A 27660-nucleotide genomic window follows, 5' to 3' on the forward strand; every position below is an offset into this window, starting at 1 on the left:
GTATATTTTCCTGTGTTAAATTTCCCAGATACAGCACTTCACACGTCTTAGGAAGTTCATAACCTAAAACTGCTGTCATTCCTTTCCACACTTCATCCCAGTATTCAGTCATTTTCACACATTGCCAAAAAACATGAGCTTGATCAACATCATGCTCACCACACTGTCTACAGCAAGGCTATGGGACAGGTGAGAATCTACAGTGTTTCAAATAATCCAAATAAATACAAACCCTTGAATGAGAATGTGTTTCCAAACTTTTGACTGGTAGTGTACATATACTAGATTCCAGTGCATAATTTTAAAAGTGCATTATATGTAAATGTGCATCAGCCAGTCTAATGAACTTAAATTATAATGATCTGGTAATAAGAAAAGATGAGATAACCCTTTATTCTTACTACAAAAGGGATATTTGCATTGTTACAGCAGTAATGGTAGAAATATATTTAATACAAAATAATCCTGTAGACATATTTATTTCTGCTGTAAGGACCAGCTTCTTTGAATTGGTGTCTGTGGTTTCCGGTGTTTCTGCAGTCCTCAAGTTTTTCACAATTCTGCATTGGCTTCAATTCTTGCGGCCGGAGGTTGCTGCTTTGTCAAAACTTGTTGATCTGCTAATAAAGTTGTACTGTGTACTATAAGTGTTGCTGGGTTTTTTGGCATTTGCTCGACATAGCTAGCTCAAAACAGTAAAAGGACTATTTAATTCAGTTGCATTGTTAGCTTTCTCTTTTTGCTTGTTAAATTGAATCTAGAATCTTTGAATACAAACGTACTCATATCAAACTAAATGTATAATTTTGTTCTTAATTTATATATGCTGAGTTCATCAAAGCTGCATTCTAAAAACTGTAATCAGCCATCATCTTTTGACTTTACAGGGGTGCAGTTATTCTGTGTCCACATGGGACATACTGCTGATCCCTCATCTTCACCACCTGGCCCCTCAGCGTTCTCAAGTGAGCTGCCAGCGTCTCCTTCTGACCTGACTCTTTCTTCACGTGACAATGGTTGGTAAAAAGCTAGAAACATGTTTATCCTTAGTCTAAGATTTGATCCCGGTGAGATATCAAAATAAGTTTAGAAGTTTCACTCGGTGCACTTGTAGGGCGATGAACCCAGAACATTTTTAGACGTGGAATTAAAAAAACAAACCTTGTTTTAGCCATGGCAGGGATTCTACTGAAGATAGACCAATTCATCGGGCTGATTGATGTCCTTTTGAAGTTTTGAAGGGGCATTGTTCAACAATAAATTATTTTTAACTCATGGCTGATAAATAAATACATTGAATAAAACTGTATCAGTAAACGTATTGGTCATGGCCCTGCATAAAAGAATCAAAAATAATTTATTTATCCTAGGGGAGGGAAACTCAGTCATTACAGTTTCTACACAATAAGTTATACAAATTCAATTATAAGCTATGTAGCAAATAGATACACGGTTGAAGTCCCCGGTGGTCTGTCTGGAGTCTGGCTGTGGCAGTGTTGAGAACGTTGGACGCCGTAGTCGGGTTGGCAGAGGGGGGATGTTAACGGCTACCAGTATGACATGTGAGATCTTCCTGTGAAGATAATATGGTCGGAGGCCCACAGCGCTCTCAGTGCTATCCCGGTCTGCTCGGACAGTCTGGAAGCCGTCAATGGAGACGTTGTGGTCGGGAATATCCTGATGCAGCCACGTTTCCGTGGAGCACACCATGCCTCATTCCTGAAACTCTGTCTGACTCCTGGCTAGTCCTGTTAGCCCGTCCATCGTATTATCCAGAGATCTCACGTTGCCCATGATGAAAGAGGAGAGACACAGCTTCTATCTCCTCTCCATAAACCTCCGTCTTCTCATACCAGCTCTCCTCCCTCGTAGCTCTATGCTTCCTCTGCTTCTATGCATCCTAAATCTCCAGAGTTCTGCAGGAATATCCAGCGGTTAGGCCGATGACACGTAAATGATCTCCAGTGAAAGCAGAGTTTGACAGTTGAACCCCATCATCACATGACTTTTTTTCATGTGTGGGTAATCGTGTTGTTTTAACTTTCACTGTGATTTCTGTTCTCCTGTGCTCCAACAGGACAGACTGCAGCAACCACCATCCCACCATCTTCATCCTCAGGATCATCACTCTACTCAAGTGAACCACAAACCTCTCTTCTCTCTGCAACTGTTCCTCCTGTTAGAGCCACGAAGAGGGAGGTGACTGAGGAATTCTTGGAAGCAGCACTGACCACAACTGTGCAGCCTCCATCGACACAACCTCTAGAGTTACATGGTGATGCAGCAGCTACAATTTCAGCTCAGCCTACCAGGGACGCTGAAGCCAACTCTTCAGTTCATATTCAGTACATTGACTCAGTGACAGCCGGACAAATAAGCATTACTTCTGATCCAGTTTCATCAGCGACACGCACGATTAAAGCTTCTTCCATACCTCCAGCCACCACAGCCCAGGACTCTACTGCAGGTCATGAACTAAACTTTTCAACTCAGACTGTTTCAGCGTCCATCCCGACCACCACAGGCAGCAACAGCAACAGCACTAGCTCATTAGGTAAGACAAATGTTTAATTTAGCCAAAATTATTTCAGTTTTAAGACCTCAGTCCCTATGAATCAGGAATGATGATCTAACCATTAAAACCTCTTTTTTCCTGCAATTGCAGCAGCATCAACAACATTTTCTCCAACAGGACAGACTGCAGCGACCACCATCCCACCATCTTCATCCTCAGGATCATCACTCTACTCAAGTGAACCACAAACCTCTCTTCTCTCTGCAACTGTTCCTCCTGTTAGAGCCACGAAGAGGGAGGTGACTGAGGAATTCTTGGAAGCAGCACTGACCACAACTGTGCAGCCTCCATCGACACAACCTCTAGAGTTACATGGTGATGCAGCAGCTACAATTTCAGCTCAGCCTACCAGGGACGCTGAAGCCAACTCTTCAGTTCATATTCAGTACATTGACTCAGTGACAGCCGGACAAATAAGCATTACTTCTGATCTAGTTTCATCAGCGACACGCACGATTAAAGCTTCTTCCATACCTCCAGCCGCCACAGCCCAGGACTCTACTGCAGGTCATGAACTAAACTTTTCAACTCAGACTGTTTCAGTGTCCATCCCGACCACCACAGGCAGCAACAGCAACAGCACTAGCTCATTAGGTAAGACAAATGTTTAATTCAGCCAAAATTATTTCAGTTTTAAGACCTCAGTCCCTATGAATCAGGAATGATGATCTAACCAATGAAACCTCTTTTTTCCTGCCATTGCAGCAGCAGCATCAACAACATTTGCTCCCACGGGACAGACTGCATCCATCCTGCCGTCATCATCTCTACATTCAGCCGCTCCACAAACTTCTTCTCTTTCTGCAACTGTTCCACCCATTAAAGCCAGCAATTCAAAGGAGATGGAGGAATACTCAGGAGCAGCACCAACCACGACTGTCCAGCCTCCATCTACTCAAGCGCCCCTGTTATCTGTTGATGTGACTGTAACAAATTCAGCTCCTACCACCATCAATGCTGATGCCAACTCTCAAGTTCCTACTGAATATACCATCCAAGTGACAGCCAGGCAAAGCAGTACTGTCGGGGATCCAGTTTCATCACTAACTAACAAATCTACCACAGCCAAGGCCTCAACGTCAGGTCCTGAACCAACATCTGTGACGCAGGTCTCAGCATTCACTTTAGGTAAGAAACCGTCTTTCTGCCAGAACTTCAGCTGTAATCTTGTCCAAGGACTTAAGAAAGCAAAAAGGGCGACATTTCTGCATCCATCCCAGCAGATACTGAGCCAAGCCATTTTAGTTTATTGTGTTTGCATGCAGTGTTAATTTTCGGGGCTATTTTAGATTTAGTCTTAGTCTTAAGACGAAAATGCCAGTTAGTTTTAGTCTCATTTTAGCCTTTTCAGCCCTTTATAGTCTTAGTCTAGTTTTAGTCGACTAAAACTCAAAACATTTTAGTCTTTGATTTTTGCCAAGACATCTTCACTCTTTAAATAATTCATGTAGTTGATCAGATATTGGTAACAGGGTTATATCAAGTGTTCAAATCGTCAACACTCCTTTAACACTTTTGCTTGTGTAATATCTTAAGTTAAATAATTCAGCCTGTCCCTGCTAAAATGTCAAAAGAAAACATTCTTGATGTGACCACTGTGACTGTATTTTGATTCTCTTGACTCACAGAAAAATGTCATTAAAGGACTGTATTGCATATTTACGACGGTCCTTGAATGCCCCTGCAGTGACAGGCGCACTGGACACAGTCAGTTCACGGCACTCTGAAATGAATCTGCATCTTTGATGACAAGGAGTTGATCAAAACTTACTGAAGGAGGCTGATGTTTCACCAAACTGTAATAAATCAAGCTAGATGCAGAGCTTTTTACAGTAATAGCGGCAAAAACGTCAAACATCAAATATTAAACAGACGTCCCCGTGTTGTGTCTTTGTCACTAACGCACACCGGGGGTAAAAATCCTCAATGAAGATGAGACATTCATGGAGGTGGGGAGAGCTGGTTCATAAAGCACACCTGCTGCAGGTAAAGAAGCACAGTGGGGAGAAAATACTTGAAATTTACATCCCTAGTGCTGTTATACTCACTGTTTCTTGTTCCAGTTTAAGTCTTGCAGCAACATTTTGATTGAATCTAACAAATCAATGAATTATTAGTAATAATTATTATTACACTAATCAAACAAGTAGTCTTATCTATTTAAATGCAAATAAATCCACACGTCTCTTTACATTTTTAGAGACAGGAAGGGCTGAAACTTGCCGTACTCTATGTTTTGTATGTGCTGCTCTCTGCTGGTGTACAATTTAAATTACAAGTAAGATGCCAATGAGTTATAACTGAGTATGAATTTAATGAAAAACAATGTTAAAAAAAAAAAAAAAAAAAAAAAAAAAAGCCTTTGTATAAACTTATAAAGGAACAAAATAGATTTTGTAGTAAACATTATGGAGCTTAAATATCAACCTTTTGGAAATATTAAAGTGGTGAGGAAGTGTTAAATAAAGGGGAAAATAATCCTTAAATTAATTATTATAATTATATATTAATCATATCAGATTGAGAATAATGACTTACAATAAGATCACCAGTATTTTAAAATGTGACATATTTAATCTAAATATTACCAGAACAATGTGTCACCTTCGTGTTACTTCCTTCTTTCATTAGAAGGGCTTGTGCAATCTGCCCTGTAAGGTTTTGAATGAAGTCATTACACAACCTCGCCCCCAGGCTCTTATAATCAGTCACCTCCAGGCAGCTGCAGCCACACACACTACAGCCGTCCTCAGAGAGCACAGAGCACAGAGCTACACTTCAGCACGTGTTGGTTGAGATTTACAGGAAAGGAACACAACAATGAGGGTCAGCCTACAAACTCTGATGACATGTAAGTAAACTCTGCCATCGGTGTATCTGATTTTATTTACTACGTGAGCAGTCTGTTTGCTTTAATGTAAACTTCTTGAGAAATATTAGGAGGATTAAGAGCAGGAAAGTTGTCACCTCAGCTAACATGTCACTTCTCAGGAGTATTAAGGCTCCACAATCATCCTCGCCGTTGTTGAAAATGTCGACAAATACAATTTAGGTCGCTTTTCAAATGACAGCATTTCCTATAAATAACAACATAATGTTTTGAAACACATGTTTTCTATATATAAGTCATAGTGTAGTCGTTGGTTAGTCAGTCCTCACAAATGACAGATTGCTGAACAGATACAAGTCAGAGGCAGGAAACCTTTTCAAAGTCTGACATGTTGTATTGCAATCTGTGAGCGGTGATGAAAGACTCACACTTACTCACGCGTGTTATCAAACTGATATGCTTTACCTCAATACGTGGAGCCACTTTTAGGTCTATTTTCTCAAAGATACATTTTAAAAAGTGAAGTTAGTGTCCAAAAAGTTCATTAACATTTATATAAATGTACAAAGCGACAACTGCTCATTTGTTCAGAAGTGCTGCCGTCTGTGACATCTTAGTTATTGGTTGGCAGAAGTGGGTTCTGCTTTCCCAATATACTTCCCTTGTTAAAATTTGTTAATTTTGAAGTGTTTCTGCCAGTTTTAGTATTTAATGTTGATGACGTGTTATTTTGAACATTATTTCTTGTCTCACCTGCTCTGTGCAGCTTGACCCAGTTGTATGACAACTTGAGATGCCCAATATTGGATTTTGGTAAAACTTCAATATACCAATATTTTTAAGAGGTTTTGGCCAACACTGATACTGATACTTACATATACACACCGTAGAAAAAAGTTGGTTTTGATCAAGCGGCAATCTCCGGTCTAAAAATATGTGTTAAAAACTGCAGATCATCGAGGATCCGCTTGAGGCTGGCTCTGGAAGTACCGGAAACCACATACACGCCAATTTTAAAAAGACGATCTTTACAGCAGAAATAAACATGTTTACAGCCTGGTTCAAAAAACGAGTGTAGTCTGGATAGCTCTTTTCTCGATCGGCACACACTGTACGGGGTGAATTTTTTCATAACGCGGCAATTTTGGAGATATTAAAATTACGAGTTTTCCATTACGAGAGACACAGCTGACTTGATTGACAGGTGGGCACACTGTAGCTGTTAGGGAGGAGGCTCAAAGCCCGCCTCTTTACGTCACTCTAACTCGACAGCAGTTATGTTAAGTTCCACATTTCCAATACGGCTGCCGTCACCAATTGGCCTCAAAACAGGTTCAGAAACAGATGGGTGCCGTCACAGAAACTACGTCGATTATTTATACAGTCTATGGTTTTGATGTTATTAGAAGCAACACTTGGCCAGAATTGTTACAACAGATAAAATGCTTCTACTTGTTTAAAGCAGACTTCAGGGCATAAAGCTCTCTGTGTTTGTGTTGAGCTCAGTGTTGTGATGAGTAGTTGAATAAGTTTAAGAGAGGAAGGGATGTAGAAATATAGGAATCATCTTACAAGCTGTAAAATGAGGCAACAGAGACTAAAGGTAAGGTCTCAAGTTAAATTTAAAGTACCATCATTTACATATTGGCATTATGAAGCTAATGTAGGTAGTATAAGAAGCAGTGAAACATACTAACAGGATGGAGAAATCCTAAGTGTGTCATGGCTTATCTTTGACTTCCTGTTCATTGAAACGCTTGTGATGAAACTTTGCTTTGAAACAGGAGGAAGTGGTGCATTTGTTGGTGGACTATTTCTGTAGCAAACATATGTATGACTGATGGATGACAGAGGATATAACAGTCAGTATACTTAAATAAGATTGACTAATAACTGCCTTATTTTGTTATGAATTGTAGGTCTGCTGTTGTCCACAACAGTGGCATCTGCAATTGATGTAAATTCCACTGATCTAACAACCCAAAGTACATCCTCCATCCAAAATCCGACCACCACTGTGGGTACTACTCTAGGACCAGAAACCACCCCTGCATCCACTTCATCTGCATCCATCCCAACACAGACCCAGGACTCTAGCACCAGCATCACGACCCCCGTGCAAACTGACAACACTACCAACACCACCCAGTCCACCAGTGCAAGCCCCACCAACAGCTCCATTGACACCATCCAGCCCACCGGAACCACTCTCGGTACAACACAAACCAGCAGCCCAATCAGTACAGCCCAATCCACCAGCACAGCCAGTCCAAACACCACTCCAAAAACCAACAGTTCAATAACCACTAATCCCGGGACCACACAACCCCCCGGGACCACACAACCCCCCGGGACCACACAACCCCCCGGGACCACACAATCTATGGGCACCGCCACTCCCAGCATAACCTCAAGCCCTGCTGGCACCACCCAAAAGATCACCACTACCAGTCCCACCACCACTACTAAGACCACTGAAACCATCACAGTGGAACAAGAGGGACACAAGTCTGAGGGCCTGAGCTCAGGTTCGTGTCAAACGTTTTTTTTTTTAATACTAGATCAAGTAAATTATAAATACAATGTCAAATACACTACCAGTCAAAAGTTTGGAAACACCTTCTCATTCAAGGGTTTGTATTTATTTTAGGGTTAGGGTTACAATATTATTTTAGGTGCTAAAAAAATCAGATGTTTAGCATTTAAATAAACTGCTTTAGCATGTTAGAATGCTGAATACAGATTTACTATTTAGCACTGGAGTGAATATCACAATGCAACTCTGGTCTCTCTTCCTCCTCTCCATTCTTTGACAGTTACTTATTAACAATTTCATCATAGCAAGTAATCTCTGTTTCATATTATTCCTGGCATGAATCTGCTGTAGGTTAACTGTGGTTATATGTCAAAGGAAAGCACGCCTCAAAGAAACAAACAAAGCACAGGCGATCACATCACTTTAAAAAAAGGGGTCTTACATCAACCTTTGACCTTCTTAAGCACTGTGCCAGTCTTTGGTTAATACGTGAACACAACATGCTTCCTTGTTTACTTTGCAGTTTAGTCTTTACAGGCTGAAGGAGTGAAACCAAAGAGCCGCTGTGTGAAGCCGTTTGTCTTCCAGCTCTTTTCCTGCTCACTTTATCATTCGCAAAACTGTTAAACCACTGACCTGATTTCTCATGCCATCCTGTTATTCTCTGCTTGACAATTATTGTAGCAGTATACACCACTTATTACAGAGCTGTCTCCGAATGGTAGACATTGAATGCGCAGAGGAAATTCCTAACTTGGTGACTCAGAAAGTCAGACACACATGACCTGTTTTTCAAACTGAATGCTGATATCTTCTTTTGAATTATGGTCTTATTCTTTCTTGTTACCTTTACCTTTACAAAGACATGTTAAGTAACTACAACATCATCTTCTTTTTCTCATCCTTTTGGCCTTTTTGAGTGTTCTGTGGTATGTAATTCCCAATAGCTTCAGTTTCGATAGCTTGAGTTCGAACTCTTTATCAGTAGCCATTACATCTGATAAAAGTCAGACTCAGACCTTTTATGATACCTCTGACACTGAAGTCAGTGACTCATCTTTTCCTCTGTAATTTACACTTAAGCAGGAAACCACACATTCTACTTTGTCCTATTAATCATAAGGAATAATGAAGACATGGTACATTTTACTGATCAGGGTTGGAACGGCAGCAGGTCCTTGTCCATCAGGAATTGCCAACTGTTCCTACAGCGTCTTGCGATGATTTTCAAGGGTCTCGGGAAGAGTTCCTGCATTAAAAGAAATGACTTTATCAAACATACTTTCTATAAGACCATTCCCAGTGTCAAACTGTAGTTTTGGACTAGCTGAGATTTTTCTATTCAGGATTAATGTGTCATTATTTCTGTAATGTTCCACCATTTTTGATCTTACTATGTTAAACTTAAGCACCAGGGTAGAGGAGGGAGTTTTAGTGTGACACTGTATGACTGTAGTATCTTACATACACAAAAAGGGACATCTTTAGGGTGTTGTTTCGTCCAGTTTCTCACAAGCAGATTACAAATGAAGACTCAAGCTCAAAGGTCAGTCCAGCCTCGGGTTTATCTTATCGGGGCAAACTGGCCATCAATTCCTGACGCACAGATCCAGGTCTCACAGGAGGAGCTTCAAGTCAATCACATGGAGAGGTTCTATCAGCTGAGAACAGCACTGTATAGACTTCAATATGTCAACAACTATCACATGGATTGTCAGATTTTGCCTTTGAGAGCTACCTTTGCTCACAGAGCCTCATCACTACACGGACATTGAAGGGCAGCCAGCCTGCATGACCTTCCTTTGGCCTATACCTGACCTGAGCTATCGTCTCTCCAGTTATTCTGATCATTTCATTCAATGACTCAACCATGACAGCCCAACATTGATAATCTTCAATCAGAATCCTAAATTTAATTTAAGTTCAGATTGAATTCACATATTCTATTTATTTTATTATTAAAGTATCACCTACATATACTTTTTTTTTAATGTAAAAACTACCTCTGCTACTCACCACTGCACTAATATCATATTATTTTAGTCTGTGCGTATTAGTCAAGCCTATTTGTTGTTCTTTGTATTTATAGCTGATGTTATTGTTATTATTATTATTATATTTTTATTTTTATTTGTATGCCTTATTCTTATGCCTTGTACAAAGAGAGCACAGTTTACCAAAGTCAAATTCCTTGTGTGTTCAAGCCTACCTGGCCAATAAAGCTAAAGCTGATTCTGATTCTGAAATAGTTTACTCTTGGAAAGCAGACTGTAGAGAATCAGGAGGTTTAATCACAGAAAGCTCATTGTTGCACTTGCGGGGCATCCAAGTACAGTCAAACAATGCAGATTAATACAACCTAACACATGTGGATGACAGCTGGGAGTCAAAGATAATTAAATTTTTGCAGTTGTTCGAGAAGTTGTAGCAAAAGATATTCAAAAATGATTAAAATTTGTATTTCAGATTTTAAATTCAAATTGGTGATTTTTCTTTGACCCGAGCTTAAACCACTTTGAGACTCCATTAAATTTATCAACAAAATTTACGATATGCTAGCTCAAATGCAGGCAGAAATGCTGGAATATGAAACGTCTAAAACACATTATCATGTAAAACAGATATCTTTAATACTGATTGTCTCTCTCTCTCTCTCTCTCTCTCTCTCTCTCTCTCTCTCTCTCTCTCTCTCTCTCTCTCTCTCTCTCTCTCTCTCTCTCTCTCTCTCTCTCTCTCTCTCTCAATTCAATTCAATTCAATTCAAAGGGCTTTATTAGCATGGAAAACATACGTAACCATTGCTAAAGCTTAAAAAGAAATAAAACACAAAATTACAAACAATTACAGAATAATAAGATTCAATGTTAAACTAACACAGCTGTATAGAAGAAAGAAAATATATGAATAATAAAAATAATAATGATAATAAAAATAAAAATAACAATAATAATAATCTCTCTCTCTCTCTCCTTCTAGCGAGTATTGCAGCCATTATTTTCTTCGTCATCGCAATTGTCATCTTAGTGATGGGGGGACTTTACTACTCCAAGATCCGGTGAGTTCAACACTTCTTACACTGATCTTCTATTAAATGTGTTAGGGCACATTTACAAAGAATGGATCCATACAACCGCAATCCTTCAGTCTCAATGTGTGATGGTAAATTATATATTAATGTCAAATGATATTCACAGGTCTCATGAAGGTTAAATTGTTAAAGGACTGGGCCTGGCAGTCTCTATAAATGCACTCTGTGAAGCTGTACATATTTATTATTTAAGCTGTTTGTGGCTACAAATGTTAATGGTGTTATTGGACTTTCATGCACTTATTTGCACACATATTGTTTAACAGATGTATGAATACTACCACATTTTAGTGTTGAGCTTAACTCCCAAATCCTTTGCAAACAAAAACACTATCATCCTTTTTTTGTTGGTGAATATAAATCAAAGGTTTCAAACAAATCAATGTTATATTTATTCTTTTTTCTGTATGTTGTTTTCCTCTATTTCAGACGTAAATCCTACGGACCTCTACTGGAGAGCAACCCCGGAGCTTTAGGACACTTCACCAACCCCATGTATGACCCTTAAACCCTAATGTTTGACGAAGACTACCGAAGGTGCTCCCATATATATAAAAACATCGGTCTACAGAGGAAGAAGCCCAGATCAATGTGCATTTAGAGTGTGTGTGGGTGTGTGTGTATGTGTGTGTGTAATAAGTTAGGGATGGTCACATTTCACTGTGACTTGTAGCATGGTAGCTTGTTTGCACTAAATTGCAAAATGCAAAATATCAGTGACATAACACACCTATCCTTTTTCAGGGAGTGATAGCTATCATCAGAAAATACTTTTTATTTTAGTTTATTTTTTGGGGCTTTTAAACCTTGATTTTATAGAGGAAAGGACAGTGGATAGTGTGGGAAACTGGGACAGAGTGGGGGAATGACATGCAGGTAAGAGGCCACAGGCTGGATTGGAACCCGGGCCACCCGCTACATGGGCGCGCAACTTAACCATTAGGCCAAGTCCGCACCCCAGAAAATACTTTTTACTCAGGGAGTGTTTCAAACAGCTCTGGCTGCAGAGACGCAGCCGAAATTTCACAGTGAAAACAAGCACTTCACTTTCACAAGTCAGTGGACACCTGTTGTAGTAGCCAAGTTTGTATGATGCCACCAGGTGCATGAATTCCACCAAACAGCCATGAGAACTCGACAGACATTTCACCTTTGTCATAAGTCATGTATGAAATTTATAACCCACTAGAGCTTCCCTTTTAGTGCAACTATCATGAAGTAGAAGTGCATTTAATCTAAAACGCTTAGCCACAAAGTTGTAAACAATGAAAGTGAGCCGCTGGTAGATGAAGGAAGTATTTGGGGCTTGAAATAGATAAGGACCTGACATTTGTCTTTTCTAGTTTTCAGCATCACATCAGGAAGAGAATCTGAATCAGAATGTCTGAATTAGGGATGTCGATTTTAAGTATTTCCCGTGAACGATCTTTGGAAGTGTTAATGATCAAGTATCGATTAATCATTAAAAAACTTTGTATTTCATGTAAAAAATAATGCTAATTTCGATTTTTCCCCGTTTATCATATTGAGATGTTCAAAATGCTAAACAAGTTGAATATCAATGTGTGGAGCAGGCTTATACAAATAACCTCCGTGGACATACAGTCATATAAAGGGAAGACTCAGACTACAACATGTGGATTTACTGCAACAAGAGATTAGACTCAGTGTCCAGTTCGAGTACGTTCTTTACAATCAATTAATCGACACTCGATTAATTGTCAACATCCCTAGTCTGAATCACAACTTAAAGAAACATTAGGTCAGGACATGTCTGCCATGTAAATAATGTACATACGATGTTTATGAGACACAAAATGTTTGTGTTCCAGATCTTATTCACGTCGGCTTCTGCTCAGAAACATGTTTTCACTTCAATTGTGATATAACACAGCTGATTCATGATTGCTTCATTTAAACCAACATTATTTATAGTAAACAAACAGAAAAAAACAACCCAGTTTTCCTTTTTTTGTGTGCATCAAGAGAAGGGGAAATTTTCCTTCTGTAGGAAACTGAATTTTTGAGAAAAAGCTGAAATGGGAAGAAATGATTCTGAACCCCTTGTCATGTAAATAATCTTGATAGAGGACATTTTGAACCACATTTCAATGCAATAGTAAGAGCTAGACCCTGCTTTTACATATCCTAATGAGGCATTTTATGTGGTAAGAAGGGCAACACTCACGCTAATATAGTTTTAAAAGCAACAGCGTTGAAATGAGCCTGATCTCCAGAGGAACATTGAGAGAGTTGCCTTAAAAAGGAGGATCCTTGTTTTCATCCTGCTGAAGTGTCCTTGTGCAAAGCACTGATCCCCGTCCTGCTCCGGGACCTGATCTACTCCTGAGCCTGACCTTGAGCCAAGACAGCACATTTCCTTACAACAATGATTTTATATTGAGGTTTAATTTAACATATCATGTGGCCTCATAGAATGTTGGTCATGCAGGAAATTGTGTCTCTGTCACACCATATCAACTTTTTGAATGTGTGTTTTTTTTAATAACTGAATGTTATCGGAACATTTGTGAAGTGTTTGAATGTTAAAGTGAGATTTTACTGCGAGGTGTCACTCCTTCAGTATTTGATATTTTATGGTTTGATAATCTCAAGTTAAGGACTAATGTGAGTGTTGATGCTTTGAGTAGATTTTATTGTTTGCCATGAAATGAAACTAAAATGTTGATGCAATAAAATGAATAATGGATAAAAACAAGAAAATAAGTTTTTGTCATGCTTGATTAAGAAAAAAGAACAGAAACCTTATCATGTCATCATCGTTTGTATACCTTTTATTGACTCTGCACTTCAAGAACTTGCAATGAATCCCACAGCTCGGCCGATCAAAAGTTAAGGGATCTCTTTTTGAAAGTGGGTCACAAAAGTTTATATCTTAAAAGAGAACTACTGTAAGACTTCTGGGTTATGAGAATAACCTTGATCTGAGTTCTTAAAGTGTTTCAAGGTGCGTGATCGATGTCCCAAACGTGTATGATAGCGCAGCATGAGCGTAAAACAAACATGGACACTGTTGTTAAGCACTGTCTTTGTCTCTGCTCTCAATGGGCTGCAGGGTGTTTATTAGTGGAAGCTGTAATAACTACTCTGTCATCACTGCCCTCCCATCGTAACCACATCCATTCTTCCTCTTTCTCAAAACCTTCCCATTAAATCTTCCTCTCCTGCCTACGCTCCTCTTCTTTCTTCCTGCTTCATCAGATACTTATTGTTCTGGCCTCATATAAACTCTATCCTAAGCTTCAGGAATTAAACTGTAACACTGTTAATGTTCTCTGCCTGTACAATCATTGACTGTTGACCTCAGAGAGGGCAGAAATAAAGAATAATGTTAATTTGTTCCCAATCCTCCCTTACAGTTGAAGGCCTCCTCTCTGTTTTAACTTGTTCCTGTTGAATTTTCTCATGATACAAATATAAATGCTGAAATTGAAATTTTAAATGAGTGTTCATTTCTTTCATTGTGTAGCAGTAGAGATATAGTAAGACAATCCTTCGAAACGAGGACAATAAAAGCTTTACTTACAGATATGTGTCTATGTGTGATCACCTGCAGGAGGAGAGCATGTGTCCGGCGCAATGCGAGAATTGAAGGCAATGCGGAAGTGCTAAAAACTGCAGTTCATCAAGGTTCCACTTGAGGCTGTCTCCGAAAGTACCGGAAACCACATACACACCAATTCAAAAAAAGATGATCTTTATGTTTACAGCCTGGTACAAAAGACGAGTGTAGTCTGGAAAGCTAATTTCTCGATCGGCACTATAGACTGTACAAAATATCGACGTAGTATCCGTGACGTCACCCATCTGTTCCTGAGAGCTTTTTTGAAGCCAATCGACGGCGGCAGGCATATTGGAAATGCGGAACTCAACCAGGCAGAGTGTGACGTAGTGTGAGCCTCTCAGCCAACAGCTTTGTGTTCCCGACCGAGAGTCCCGTCAGTCATGTCCTTATTTGGGCAAAAGTCATAATCTTAATATCTTCTGAACCGTCAGCTTTAAAGTTTGAACCGTAGCTTTGTGGAGCCAAGCCGTTTTTTGAACCAGGCTGTAAACATGTTTATTAATGCTGCAAAGATCGTCTTTTTCCCATTCATGTCTATGTGGTTTCCGGTGTTTCTGCAGCCAGCCTCAAGTGGATTCTCGATGTATTGCAGTTTATAACACTTCCGCAAGGACTTCATCGTTTGAGACCGGAGGTTGCCGCTTGATCGGCACACACTGTGCGGGGGGTGAATTATTTCATATGGCTGACTCATCCAAAAGAGTGTGACTTAAAGATGCGGGGTTTGAGCCTCCTAGCCAACAGCAATGTGTTCCCGCCTGTCAATCAAGTAACTCGTAATCTTAATACCTTCTGAACTGGCGTGTTAAAAAAAAATTCACCTACCGTACAGTGTGTGCCGATAGAGAAATGAGCTACATAGACTGAAGTCGTTTTTTGAACCAGGCTGTAAACATGTTTATTTCTGATGCAAAGATCATCTTTTTTGAATGGGTGTCTATGTGGTTTCCGTTGTTTCTGCAGCCAGCCTCAAGTGGATGCTAGATGAATTGCAGTTTATAACACTTCTGCATGGGCTTCATATTTTGAGACCGGAGGTTGCCGCTTGAGTTTTATGCAGAAATAAAGAAAAACGTCTCAGTGGTTTGTGAATACACTTAAGAGGCTAAAAACAAATGTTAATGCCCCTCCGAAATACTGCTTTGTAAAAATGAAAATAAAGAATAAAAATGCATATAGTTAAGTCATGTAAATGTTCTTTGAATTTCCACTCATGCATCACATCTCCATATGTTGTAATCACTGCTGGGCTGTGCAGTAATAATAGAGGGACCAGATTCTCGTGCTGCTCTGTTATTATCAGGCCTTAAATACTCACTCGATGTGAGTGTGTATCTGTGTGTGTTTCCTGATAATTACAACTAGGAGAAGGCGGGACTACTTTCTTAACATGCCAAACAGCTGGACACTTTCAATGATGTACTGCTTTTTCAAATTGCTAAACATACACTACCTGTCAAAAGTTTGGACACACTTTTTCATTCAAGGGTTTGTATTTAATATAATTATTTGAAACACTGTCGATTAATACAAAGATATCAAGACTATGAAAGAACAAACTTTTGACTGGTAGTGTATGTAACATATAAAGTCTTCAAACTGGAACATGGTCTGCTGATCTCCATGATGTTTGTTGTGTGAACATCTTCAGTGCAGCGGTGTTTCAGTAATCTGGGGTCATACAAACAGTCATTTCAGACTGTTTATGATACTTCTACCCGTCACACCGGTTAAAACAAGAAGTGGCAGAAATAAAGAGAAGTTTGCACTATCAATGATGTTATGCCACACAGTGTGTAAAGTACATCAAACAGTCTCTTCCTTTAATATACTGATATCATTTAACTGAGCGTGTCAGATGTTGAGAAACAGGAAGAAGCCCTGTCTGATCATAGTTGTGTGTGAAACCGCATTCTGCAGTGGAAGGTGCAGTGTGAACACAGGAACAGGAACAGGTGGTCTAAGTGCTGAAGATATTCACCACAAGGAAATACAACACGCATTAAACCACGTGGCTTTCACAAGATGAGATTAGGGTGAACAACTTAAGTAGAACAGATTTTAAGATTATTTTATTGGTTTTAAATATCTTAATGGTCTTGATCCTTCTTATTTATCAGATTTGCATTTATCATATGAGCCAGTGAGAGCCCTCAGGTCTTCAGGTAGTGGACTTTAAATTGTACCAAAAACTAGAAGTAAGACCCCCGGTGAGGCAGCTTTTTATCATCACGGCCCACGCCTGTGGAACACCCTACCTGAAGATCTGAGGGCTGCACAGAGCATAAACATTTTTAAAAGCAAACTCAAGAACAACCTTTTTAGTCTCGCTTTTAACTGAGTTTTATTATTTTATTCTTATAACAGATTTATTTCACCTTATTTTATTGTTTTATTTATTTATTTAGATATAGCATCTTATTTTCTTTTAATGGTTTAATATTTTAGTGTTTTATCATCTTCGAAATGTATTTTATTTTGGTGAGTTTAATTTCCTGTGTTGAGTTTTAACATCTTATTTTTCCTCCAGTGTTTCCTCATTAAGATATCATGAGAGCGTTTCCTCAGTTCATTCAGCAACTTCTTTTTTATTTTTCATTTATTTATTTAATTTTCATTGTTTTTATTATTATTGTTGCATATATTGTGTTCTTAACTTTGGGATTGTGGGGTGGGTTCTGGGTCAGGGCTTGGGTTGGGATTAGGATATGGGGGTCTTTTTATTTTTATTTTCATATATCTCTCTTTTTTTAATGTATTCTATTTGAAGTTCTTTTTATGTACAGCACTTTGTGTTACAATGCTATTGTGTGAAAAGCGTTTTATAAATAAAGTCTGATTGATTGATGAAGTAGGTAAAGGTTATCAGGATAATAATCGCACTCTCTTACTCACTGGAGACACATTTCAAGATTCAAGATTACAACCTACACGATCATGTGGAGGGGAAGTGAATATTTCGCTCTGAAAGGAGCTGTACATTTACAACTTCAGGCTCTTTAGTAAAGAACTTACAGCAGGACTTTAGGAAATCTGTATTGATTTTTAAAAAATGCATAAGTGGTACCAGTTGCAATTTTGAACCTGACCACCTAAACCATACAGAAAGCAAACTTTAATGACTCCTATCTAAGAATATGAACACACGCACGCACGCACGCACGCACGCACGCACGCACGCACGCACGCACGCATGTCACTGGGATCAAGGGTTTTGTCTGCATCTGCCCTCCAGTCACAATGACAGGATTGTCTAGACTCTTTGCACGTTCAGTCTGCTGCCGCACGCACGCACGCACGCACGCACACACACACACACACACACACACACACACACACACACACACACACACACACACACACACACACACACACACACACACACACAGACAGTGCATATGCCCACACACAGATACCAAGTCTCCTGATAAAAAGGAAACCGTTAAATGAAAGGTTTCATTTACACGGAAAAAACCTGCAGCAGGTTTCACTTTCAGCCGGTTTCACTTTCAGCCTCAATGTTCTCACCACCTCCAAGATACAGAAATAAAACCAGGAGGGAGACTCTGCAGCGTGAGATCAGATAAACACTGAGAGCTCTTCTGATTATCTCTCTAACGTTATCCACACTCAGACAGGTTTCAGTGATGAATCAGTGATCACATTTTTAATAAATTGAAACCTTCCCTGGTTTCATTTTATGTGAAATGTTCAGTGTTTAAAGGACACCTTTATGAGACATACAGTTTATTTCTGCACTAACAGTCTATCACCAGCAGATGTCGCTAACCACCAGGGTTTGTTACATACACTACCAGTCAAAAGTTTGGAAACACCTTCTCATTCAAGGGTTTGTATTTATTTTTATTATTTGAAACACTGTAGATTAATACCAAAGACATCAAAACTATGAAAGAACATATATGGAATTATTTAATGAACAAAAAAGTGTTAAACAAAGCAGAATATGTTTTATATTTTAGATTCGGTAAAGTAGCCCCCTTTTTCCTTCATGACAGCTTTGCACACTCTTGGTATTCTCTCAGTCTGCTTCATGAAGTGGTCTCCTGGAATGGTTTCTAATTAACATGAGCCTTGTCAAGAGTTCATTTGTAGAATGACTTGCCTTCTTAATGTGTTTGAGACCATCAGTTGTGTTGTTCAGAGGTAGGGTTAGTACACAATGGATAGCCCTATTTGACTACTGTTGTAATCCAGATTATGGCAAAACCAGATTATTTCATAGTTTTGATGTCTTCAGTGTTAATCTACAATGGTGAAAATAATTAAAATAAATACAAACCCTTGAATGAGAAGGTGTGTCCAAACTTTTGACTGGTAGTGTATGTGTTTTAGTCATGGAGTTAGACAAAGCTGAGAAAGAGTCACAGAGAGTTTTTGACTTCAAAGATGTTCGTACAGAGAGAGGATATTTTGCCAGGTTCTTATGTGAACAATAACTTCCACATGGACTGTTTCAGATTCAAATTATTAAAAAAAAAAAAACATAATTTCTACCTGGAGGAGAATAAAACTGCACAAGCTTTATGGTGATTTCATTCTTAGTGCAAAAAATATTTTGTGTTGATGCATCTCTTTGGAAAGGATGGAAATGTTGTCCCTTAGAACGAGAAATGTCTCACTTTGTTTTCTTACGGTGCGTGGTACATCGTGAAACCTGTAATCTCTGCATTCCAACAAAAGCTGCTTTTAGGTAAAACAAAATGAAAGTCAGAGATCCGGATCGCTTAAATGTTTCGTTGTGCTCCAATTGTTAATGTGGGCGACACTGGCAACAAAGAAGCACAAAACCAGCCAATGACTGAAGAATAAAATAGACTTGCTGCTGACTGGCCTGTCTGGAAGACATGGCGATCCACCAAAACTCAGCCCCCGAACTGACACACATCTAACTGAAATGCAGAACTCAGACAACCTTCTACGCATTTAACTTCAAAAATGACTCCCCTCGAGTGGAGCGAGGGACTGGGCAGGTTGCAGGCAGATGGACAGGTGGGTAAGTAGAAAGGCAGGTAATGCATATAATCATTTTATTCAGACTAAATAGAATGATTGGCCGTCTGCACTTTCAAATAAATGAACTAAAGTTTTAAAATATGTAGGTAAAATGCCTAACCTAGCTTCAATGACTCAGACACTTAAAGATATGTATTTCATATCATAGCAGTCTTGCACACTTGTCTTATTCTCTCCATCCAGCAGTTGGATGCATTGTTTGGTCTAATGTTTGTGTTTTGTAATGACACCAACCTCACTCTGGAACACCCTACAGCGGGAACTGGATCCCCCTCTGGGAATTCAAACTAACTTTATGAGAGCTGGATTTAGAAGGTGTGGGAGTTTAAACTGACGACCACGTGCCAGTTTTGTTCTTCCGGTTTTCAGATTTATGTTCTACTTCGTCAGTGTTGTGAGTTCCCTGTGTCTCTGGCTTTGTGTTGTTTTGCTGCTGTTGTCTTGACATGCTTGGTCTTAGAAATTGGACCTCCTGTTTCACTGAAGTTACCTGTACAAATAAGTTTATATATATAATAAAGCCAAGAGGAGGAGCTGCCTTCCAGAGCTCCTTCACGGCCAAGTTCCACCAGATCCGTGTCCGGTCCGTCTCCGATCCGTCATGGCACCAGATCTGATAGGTTTCTATTCTAGTCAATGTGTTGACTTCCACTGGATCCGCTCCATTGCGTTCCGGCTGCATCTCTGATCCGGCAGGTTGGAAGGCAACGGATCAGATACACAAGACTTCTATTTTAGTCGGATGCTGGAGCACGACGCATCAAACTCAACACAGCACATGGAGCGGGACAGGAAGTCAGGCACCAAAACAAAATGAAAACATCCGGTTAATTTTCAGAATAAAACACTCTGTGTAAATCGTTTTTAACTTAACTATGACAACAAACCGTCATGATGAGTGGAGCCAGGCCTGGAGTCAACAGGTCAGAGGTTTTCAGAGGACCATGAAGACAACATGAGGAGAGGAGGAGGAGAATCCTTGATTCAGTATTTACCACGGGAAAACCTCGGTCACATGACTCCAGCTGTCTGGCGGTCCTGCGCCGTGCTGCGTTCCGAAAACGCAACTTGTGGGTGTTGACGGACGAGAGAGCACAGAGTCGGACCGCAGCGGATCGGAGATGGACCGGACATGGATCTCGTGGACGTCCTGTGTCACACCCCCGAGTACAAGACTCACACCACAAGAAGAGTTCCCTCCCATCTGCAGCAAACCTCATAAACAAGGCCCAGGACCCCTGGTGATGTGGTCCATTCCCATGGACTGTTTGGACATTACAAATAAGACTGAAGCACAAGCTTCAAATGAGACCTGATGCATCATGAAAATACACTTTTAGAAATGTCCAGATCTCTTTACGGTGAATTTATTCATGATACTGTGTACTGTAAAATATTTTATAGCTGTGTTGCCTTATTTCATTTAACAGAAGATATTTTTTTTATCCTAATATTTCTGATTTAGATTTAGATTTATCTCCATGTTTATTATTATTATTATTTAGTTTTAGTGCAATTGGACCATGTTCCATTCCTTCTAACTTTACCTGACAGTCAATCTGAGTCTGAGATCACACTGCTTGTTACCAGTGTTTTTTCCAACCTCACAATGCTCAACTATTTTGATAAGCTACAGTAACTTAAGACCATAATGATTCAGATTATTATGATATTCACGTTATTTGAATTCTTAACCAGCTTTTTTTCATATTATGCATCAAATTAAATTGATTGATCATGTAAAGTTCAACAAGTAGTTGGTGTGATGGAAAACTTTGTTGTGACTAACAGCTTTAATATCCAGGTTAAAACTCTTTTGTGACTCAGAGGTTAACTAACCAGTCGAGTCTCCAGCCTGACTTTGCATTTTGGATTAAGAAAACATCCATTAAACAACGTACGTAATGGCATCATAATCTTATAAAGACGTACGAAAATACAAAGTCATTCTGAGCATCACTTTATAAATGACAGGCTGACCCCGGTCATGAATCTGTGGCATATTGAAGTTTCCTGATATGAGATATACTTCTTCATTGTGAGGTAATATTTCACTTACAACATTAAAAGTATGAGGAAACTCTGCATCTTTATGATGAGCAGCTGTGCTAAGACCCTTTCAAGGAAATGTCACGATGTTCTTGAGCACGAGAGCAACAAAGCGTATACCTGTTTTTTATTTTCTACCTTTGACATAGACAAGATGTCTTAAAGAGCAAATTCCTTTCATGAAACATTAACAGGAAGTAGTCTGGCCTTAAATCATCCCAGAGGGCAACAAGAGTGACGGAGGTGAAGGGGAAATTTCACTGGTACTCCCTAAGAAACACAACTTTGTCAGCGCGATTCGGTTTCAGTAGCGTATGACATTGAATACAGTGTTCCACGTGAGTATTCAAGTCCCTATTCCTTTCTTTCTTTACAACCTCCCTTTAAGTAATTATAATGATGTCAATTATCATGTGCTGCGCCACTGAGGAGTATTAAGGCCAGGGGTGACATATAAGAGATTATTCCTTTAATAATGCCGTCTCAGAAAAAAAATGTAAATGTTGAGAATTAAGTGAAAACATTCAAGAATAAAGTCAAAATGTTAATTTTAAAATTAAATTTAAAAACATTTTGCCTTTTCTTATGTTTAAAGAATGTGTTTATTGTTATTGTTTACGACTTAAACATTACTCATACTGGTGTATGAGTGTAACTAGCATATGATTACAGGTTAACTCATAGCTTCATGATAACTTCAGGACACTTTAAGGAAGTTTCCTTTTCAGTCATTTTTAAATGTAACTTGAAAAATCTACTTCAGCTATCTTCTCTTCTCTCTACAATCACATGGATATCGGAAGAAATTAGGGATGGGCATTTCAAGCCAAAATACTGTTTGATAAACATTGACATTTATTTCACAATTATTCATAAAAATAAAAAAAAATAGCCAACAAAACAATCAAGTCCAATAGCAATTTCCTATGCTTTCCAATTATTATTTCTCAATTAAAATTAACGTTAAATCAATCAATAAACATTTATAAGCAGTAACACAACTTTGCCTCATGCAGTCATTTACATCAGTTTAGTGTCACCACAAGGTTGTTTATTAACCCACACTGACTGAACTCTCTGTACATGATAATAGAGAAGACCGGTTTGATGACACTAATAAGTGACCAGAGGAGGGACTTTCTCCTGACAAGTTCTGGCTTAAGTGTAACCTCTGAGGCCGAAACTGGACTTGTAAGACATGTGGTATGTGATTCAGGGTGTGTTGACAGTAGAAAGTGAGTTAATCAGGCTGATTTATGACATTAAGGGTCGACATTGATATTTAAGTGTGATTTACTGATATTTTTAACTGCATTTCAGCAATGAGGTTTCAGAAATGTATGTATTGTGTGTCCTGCACGATATGCTTTTGCTTTCACACTACTGCAGCCTCTCTGCTGGAAGGTTGTTTTCTTAACATGCATCAAGGCAGGAGCCAAAAGCCAAAATCAGCGGTGTAAGTGATGTCAGTTTAACATTTTAATATTCAGTTTAATATTCAATATATTAAATTGACATTTTTTGCAGCTGTCAACTTTAATAGCTGAGCGTCATAGCCTTGATTTTAGAGATACATCAGTGAGTATATCTATATCAAGATCAAGATCAAGATCAAGAAAGCTTTATTGTGGTGATTGGAACACTGGTGCTTCACAAAAAGACAGTAACGGCAATCATTCAATCGATCAATCAATCAATCTTTATTTGTATAGCGCCAAATCACATCAGGTCTAGATCACTCTATGTCAAATTATCAACAGAGACCCAACACCAAGACAGGGTAAGACTCAGTCTGATCTCATCTTAATCCACCATGAGCAGTGCACCTTGCATTATTTAGCTAATTACAGCGGTGAGGAAAAACTTCCTTTCACAGGCAGAAACCTCGAGCACAACCAGACTCATGTTAGACACACATCTGCCTCGGGGTTGGAAAGAGGGATAGAGGAGAATAAGAGAGAGAGAGCGATGATAAATATAGAAACCTAAAATCTAAGTCTAAGAATTCTAAATAAAAATACTTCCTTCACACAGAAAAGTTTAGAAGTATTATTGAAAGGCATAAATAAATTAAATTTGTCTATGCCAGAGTGCAGATTTCAGCAGATGAAGCATAGATGAGCATTTTCAATAAAGCGTTGAGTCATAACTGAGTCATCAAAGATGACAATGCTGTTGGAAGTTTACTTTGTTTACATAGGTTGCTTTTGTTTCCCTGTCAGTTTTATAAATGCTTTTGAGTCAGGTGTCATATTTTGAATAATTAGTTGTTTTTATCCTTTTAATCTTTGAATTGAAACTTTGGATGACTCACCCTGAAGTGATCGCACGGTTTTCACACGTAAAAGAGAGGCTGAGGGGAGAGGAAAAGTTTCAGAGTGTGAGGTAACACCGAGGCGTCATAGACACAGGTCTGATCAGAGTGTTATTTAACTCTGACTCTCCTGTTACATTCCTCTGACTGCTCAACTCTAAAGACTCTGTATGAGGGTTATATTTCTCCATCACCTCATTCAGACTTCCGCTTCCATCTGCGAGATGTCATTAATCTGTAAAGTGTCCGAAATCATTCGGCCTTCGAAACACAAAATCATTCATAAGTGCCAACCGAGGGTGGAGGACAAGATTTAACATCTGACAGTTCTCTTCATCACTACCAAACACTAGGTTTGAAAAATGATTTTATGCAACATTTACTCAGGGTGAGTTTGACTGTGTAAGTATTTTTAATGGGAAATACTCGTCTCTATGTCCAGCTACAAACAGAGACAATACAACTTCCTGCTTAGTCACTGAACATTGGTTTTAATATTTAAATCCTGAGGAACAACTCATAGTATCTCAGAGTGAACAGTTGCCACATTATGGAAAAATACTCTTACATTTTAAAAGCCACACAAACAGCACCCGTCTGACACCCCGGAGCTCCGATGCGTGCATAACTCAACACTCAGAGACTATTTGAAATGTATAATTTTCAGATTCTGGAGTTTTTATGTCTTTAGATTCAGAGTCAGACGGCTAAAACATGCAGGCTGTGAACTCTCTCTTGACCTGTCAATCAAAGAGTTAGGCCACGCCCACACAGTCCTGAGAAATGCTCTGACCTGTAAAATAAGCTGGTTTTGAACAGAGTTTTTTCAGAGTTATGAATATTTATTTTCACTCAGATTTTTGTTGAAGCTTGATTACACATCACATTTTGATATTCTACATGAATTTTAAATATTCCATTTACGTTTCCAGGGGCTTTAAGGCTGGACTGATTGATAGAGCAGCTTTTTTCACCACCACAATTCAGATATCATTTCTTTACAGTGTGAAAGAAAATCCCTCAAAGTCCCCTTGTTTAAATGTATACAATGACACACTCATGATCACATGAACACACACCTATACAAAAGTGAATCAACACTTGCCTGCTGACAGAGTCATATATGTAGTAATGGATGCAGGAGTATGATGTCTAAATCATGTACCCATCACGGGGGTGCCAGTTTAAAAAAAGTTTTAAAGCAATGATCATGTCGTAGAAGACTAAAGGATTAATGTACATTTGTGAAAACATACATAACCCACAAAACAAATAAACAACAGATTCAACATGTGTGAGTGTGTGGTAAACTTCCTCCTCTGCCCCTCCCTTACACTCCAGCCCCAGGCATCCCAGTCTTGCCCAATACTCTCCCCTGGCACAGCCCTGCCCATCCCACCTTCACGGTCAGGGCAGCGTATATTAGAAGCAGCCAGTCCTGCATGGAAGACAGGCATCGTTCTGCACTGACAGAGAGCCGTCACAGCTACGAGGACTCCCTTTGGTGTGACAGGATTTAAGAGACGCTGCAGAGAACGGGTCTGGTGCGACAGATAACTGGTGAGTTTTACATTTAATTTAGCTTTTATTTACTTTATACTATTCTACTGTGATTATGAACAACTTCTCACTAACTGTGTGAATATACCTCGCTAGAAAACATTAATGTTTGTATTTCAAACACAGGAGCATTGTTGAGAGTGTTGAGCTTCTCCAGCGTTAAACACTGTTCTTACCTCAAGCCCTGTGACAGTGTCTTGTTAGTTGCGCGCAAGTGACTATGTTTTCATTTGTGGTCTCCCTCCTTCGCAGACAGGAACCAATCAGAGATGAAGCTTCTTACAATCGCCCTCGTCATCGTCCTTCTTACAACAGCCTCTGCTAGGCCTGTAAGCCAACCACAAAGCTCTTTTTACCTCTATCCCTGATCTCTCTTTCTGTCAATGACCGTTTCTCACTTTCTTAACGTTGTGTTGCTTTCATTCTCAAGATGAAATATGAAGTCCTTTGCTGCAAGAAATGTTTTGTTCTAGTGTGAATAAATTTCAGTTTCTATTTGATTTAACACACCGAACATATTGGATTCATTTTGAGTGTAGCACTCAGGTGATTTGGGACAGGTCTGCTTCTGTTCCCAGAGTCAGAACCTGACATGGAGAAGCAGCATCCAGGTTTGATGCTCCTCATGTCTGAAGCAGGCCCCCCAGAAAATGTCAGGTCTGCTGAAACTCATAGGTTTTTTAAATCAAGGATAAAGATTCAAATGTTTACAGCCATTTCATTTGAACTTCTCTTTGATTATTGGTGTTTCTTCTGCTCTTTATCTTTGTGTTTTGATGTCTCTTGTGAATTGCCTTTGTGCTGAAATGTGCTCTAAAATGACCTTCGCTGCTTTGCCCTTTAACCTTCAATGCCAACATTGTTAAAATAGCATTGTTTTACATAGTGTGTCCATAGAGGCTACAGTATTGCACTGTTTAAGGTATGGCCTACATATATTTCAGCTATTAGTTTTGTCTCTTTCTCCATTAAATTTGTGGCGTGCCCTGTGAATGAAGTTGTAGCTCCTATTTCTGCAGATCTTGCAAAATTTAAAATGGCTTTTAATTCAGCTTGCTGTGAATACTAAAATATCCTCACAAGGGCTTTAATGTGATATGTGTTTAGGAGTCCAAAATGACAGACCTGAAAACTAAATAATGCACGCTTGGACACAGTGCATGTCTAAGAGGAGAGAGAGCAGATTAGCTAGTTCAAATGAACCAAGTCAAGTCAAGTATGTGACATAGAACATGTTCAGTTTAAACGTATCAAAGAGAAGCTGGACTGGGGCATTAGTAAGAAAAGTATGAGAAACAGTTTCTGACATTAACATCTTTTGGATTTGATGTATTCTCTCCTCAGAAGCGTCGGCGTTGGCATCAAAAGGCTGACATCAGGGACAAGGACCAGAGACAGGGATGGCTGGATAAATACAAGTGGTTGTCTTGGTTGTGTAATAAAAATTCTAGCCATGAAGGCTCTTCCTCTGATGAGTCGCAGGAATCCAGTGAATCCTCTGAAGAGTCATCGGAGGAAGTTCAAATACCCGATCAGACCACCCCGTTCATGCCCACCACGTCGTCCACGCCCACCACTACACCAGACAGGAGCACCCTCTCCCCCACACCGGGGAACGTAACCACAAACCGGCCAACTGCTGCGCCCCCCACAACAACAACCACAGCTGTTGTGATCACTTCTCCTGGCGGTGTGACCCCAAATGTTACACAGAGGTTTCCCACGGCAGCTCCCATCACAGACAACAGAGGGGACAACTGAGCAACTTTGATTCCTGCTGACTGATCGCGAACGATGACTTATCATATCCATGTTTGATTCTGTTTTTGAGGGTTAATCACAATGGGCATCAAAAAAAGAAAAAAATAACTTACAAGTACATATATTAAGGGAAGCTAATTTGAAAATTAAAGTTAAACTATAAATACTAGCTGGTATAAGAACTTAGCAGGGAAGAGTTGTAGCAAAGTGCCTTGAGATGCAGTTTCTTCAACGACCACTAGATGCAGGACCAAAAGATGTACAAAGCTGATTGTTGAACATTTTAGTTGTGTGTATTAATAGTAATTAAAAGAGTATTTTCCA

General features: G+C 39.3%; 3 protein-coding genes across 26 annotated transcripts in view; 2 read left to right on the forward strand and 1 right to left on the reverse strand.

Annotated features, from left to right (window-relative positions):
• The window catches only part of LOC117831160 (formin-like protein 13), a 76197-nt gene that overhangs the window by 44068 nt on the left and 4469 nt on the right, over positions 1-27660 (reverse strand). For 14 of the 23 annotated variants that reach the window (XR_004634945.1, XR_004634943.1, XR_004634952.1 and 11 more), the window contains one exon: positions 9085-9190. The exons of 8 other annotated variants lie outside the window; for them this stretch is intronic. The gene's annotated coding sequence lies outside the window, so the exon portion shown is untranslated. Of the gene's footprint in view, positions 1-9084; positions 9191-9409; positions 9570-27660 lie in introns of all 23 variants that reach the window. One more of the 23 variants, XR_004634938.1, reaches the window with a different exon arrangement.
• Positions 2116-13747, forward strand: parm1 (prostate androgen-regulated mucin-like protein 1). The gene is made up of 7 exons (XM_034709687.1): positions 2116-2554; positions 2666-3169; positions 3281-3703; positions 5270-5426; positions 7325-7933; positions 10918-10996; positions 11459-13747. Exons 4-7 carry the CDS (start codon positions 5396-5398, stop codon positions 11535-11537), a joined length of 798 nt encoding a protein of 265 aa, XP_034565578.1. The 5' UTR covers positions 2116-2554; positions 2666-3169; positions 3281-3703; positions 5270-5395; the 3' UTR covers positions 11538-13747.
• On the forward strand, positions 23090-27657 carry LOC117831162 (platelet glycoprotein Ib alpha chain-like). 2 transcript variants are annotated; one of them, XM_034709693.1, is made up of 4 exons: positions 23090-23157; positions 25357-25575; positions 25828-25904; positions 26920-27657. In XM_034709693.1, exons 3-4 carry the CDS (start codon positions 25845-25847, stop codon positions 27334-27336), a joined length of 477 nt encoding a protein of 158 aa, XP_034565584.1. In that variant the 5' UTR covers positions 23090-23157; positions 25357-25575; positions 25828-25844; the 3' UTR covers positions 27337-27657. The 2 variants fall into 2 exon arrangements, with proteins under 2 accessions (XP_034565584.1, XP_034565585.1); XM_034709694.1 differs by lacking the exons at positions 23090-23157; positions 25357-25575 and having other exon boundaries at positions 25780-25904.

The sequence above is a fragment of the Notolabrus celidotus genome, chromosome 19, assembly GCF_009762535.1.
Source record: "Notolabrus celidotus isolate fNotCel1 chromosome 19, fNotCel1.pri, whole genome shotgun sequence".
Lineage (NCBI taxonomy): Eukaryota > Metazoa > Chordata > Actinopteri > Labriformes > Labridae > Notolabrus > Notolabrus celidotus.

Excerpts from the sequence above, each read along its gene's own strand:
- parm1 (XM_034709687.1), top strand. The coding sequence starts at position 5,396 with ATGAGGGTCAGCCTACAAACTCTGATGACAT. Across the intron at positions 5,427-7,324 it reads CCTACAAACTCTGATGACAT|GTCTGCTGTTGTCCACAACA; the intron begins GTAAGTAAACTC and ends TATGAATTGTAG. Across the intron at positions 7,934-10,917 it reads GTCTGAGGGCCTGAGCTCAG|CGAGTATTGCAGCCATTATT; the intron begins GTTCGTGTCAAA and ends CTCTCCTTCTAG.
- LOC117831162 (XM_034709693.1), top strand. The coding sequence starts at position 25,845 with ATGAAGCTTCTTACAATCGCCCTCGTCATCGTCCTTCTTACAACAGCC. Across the intron at positions 25,905-26,919 it reads CAACAGCCTCTGCTAGGCCT|AAGCGTCGGCGTTGGCATCA; the intron begins GTAAGCCAACCA and ends TTCTCTCCTCAG.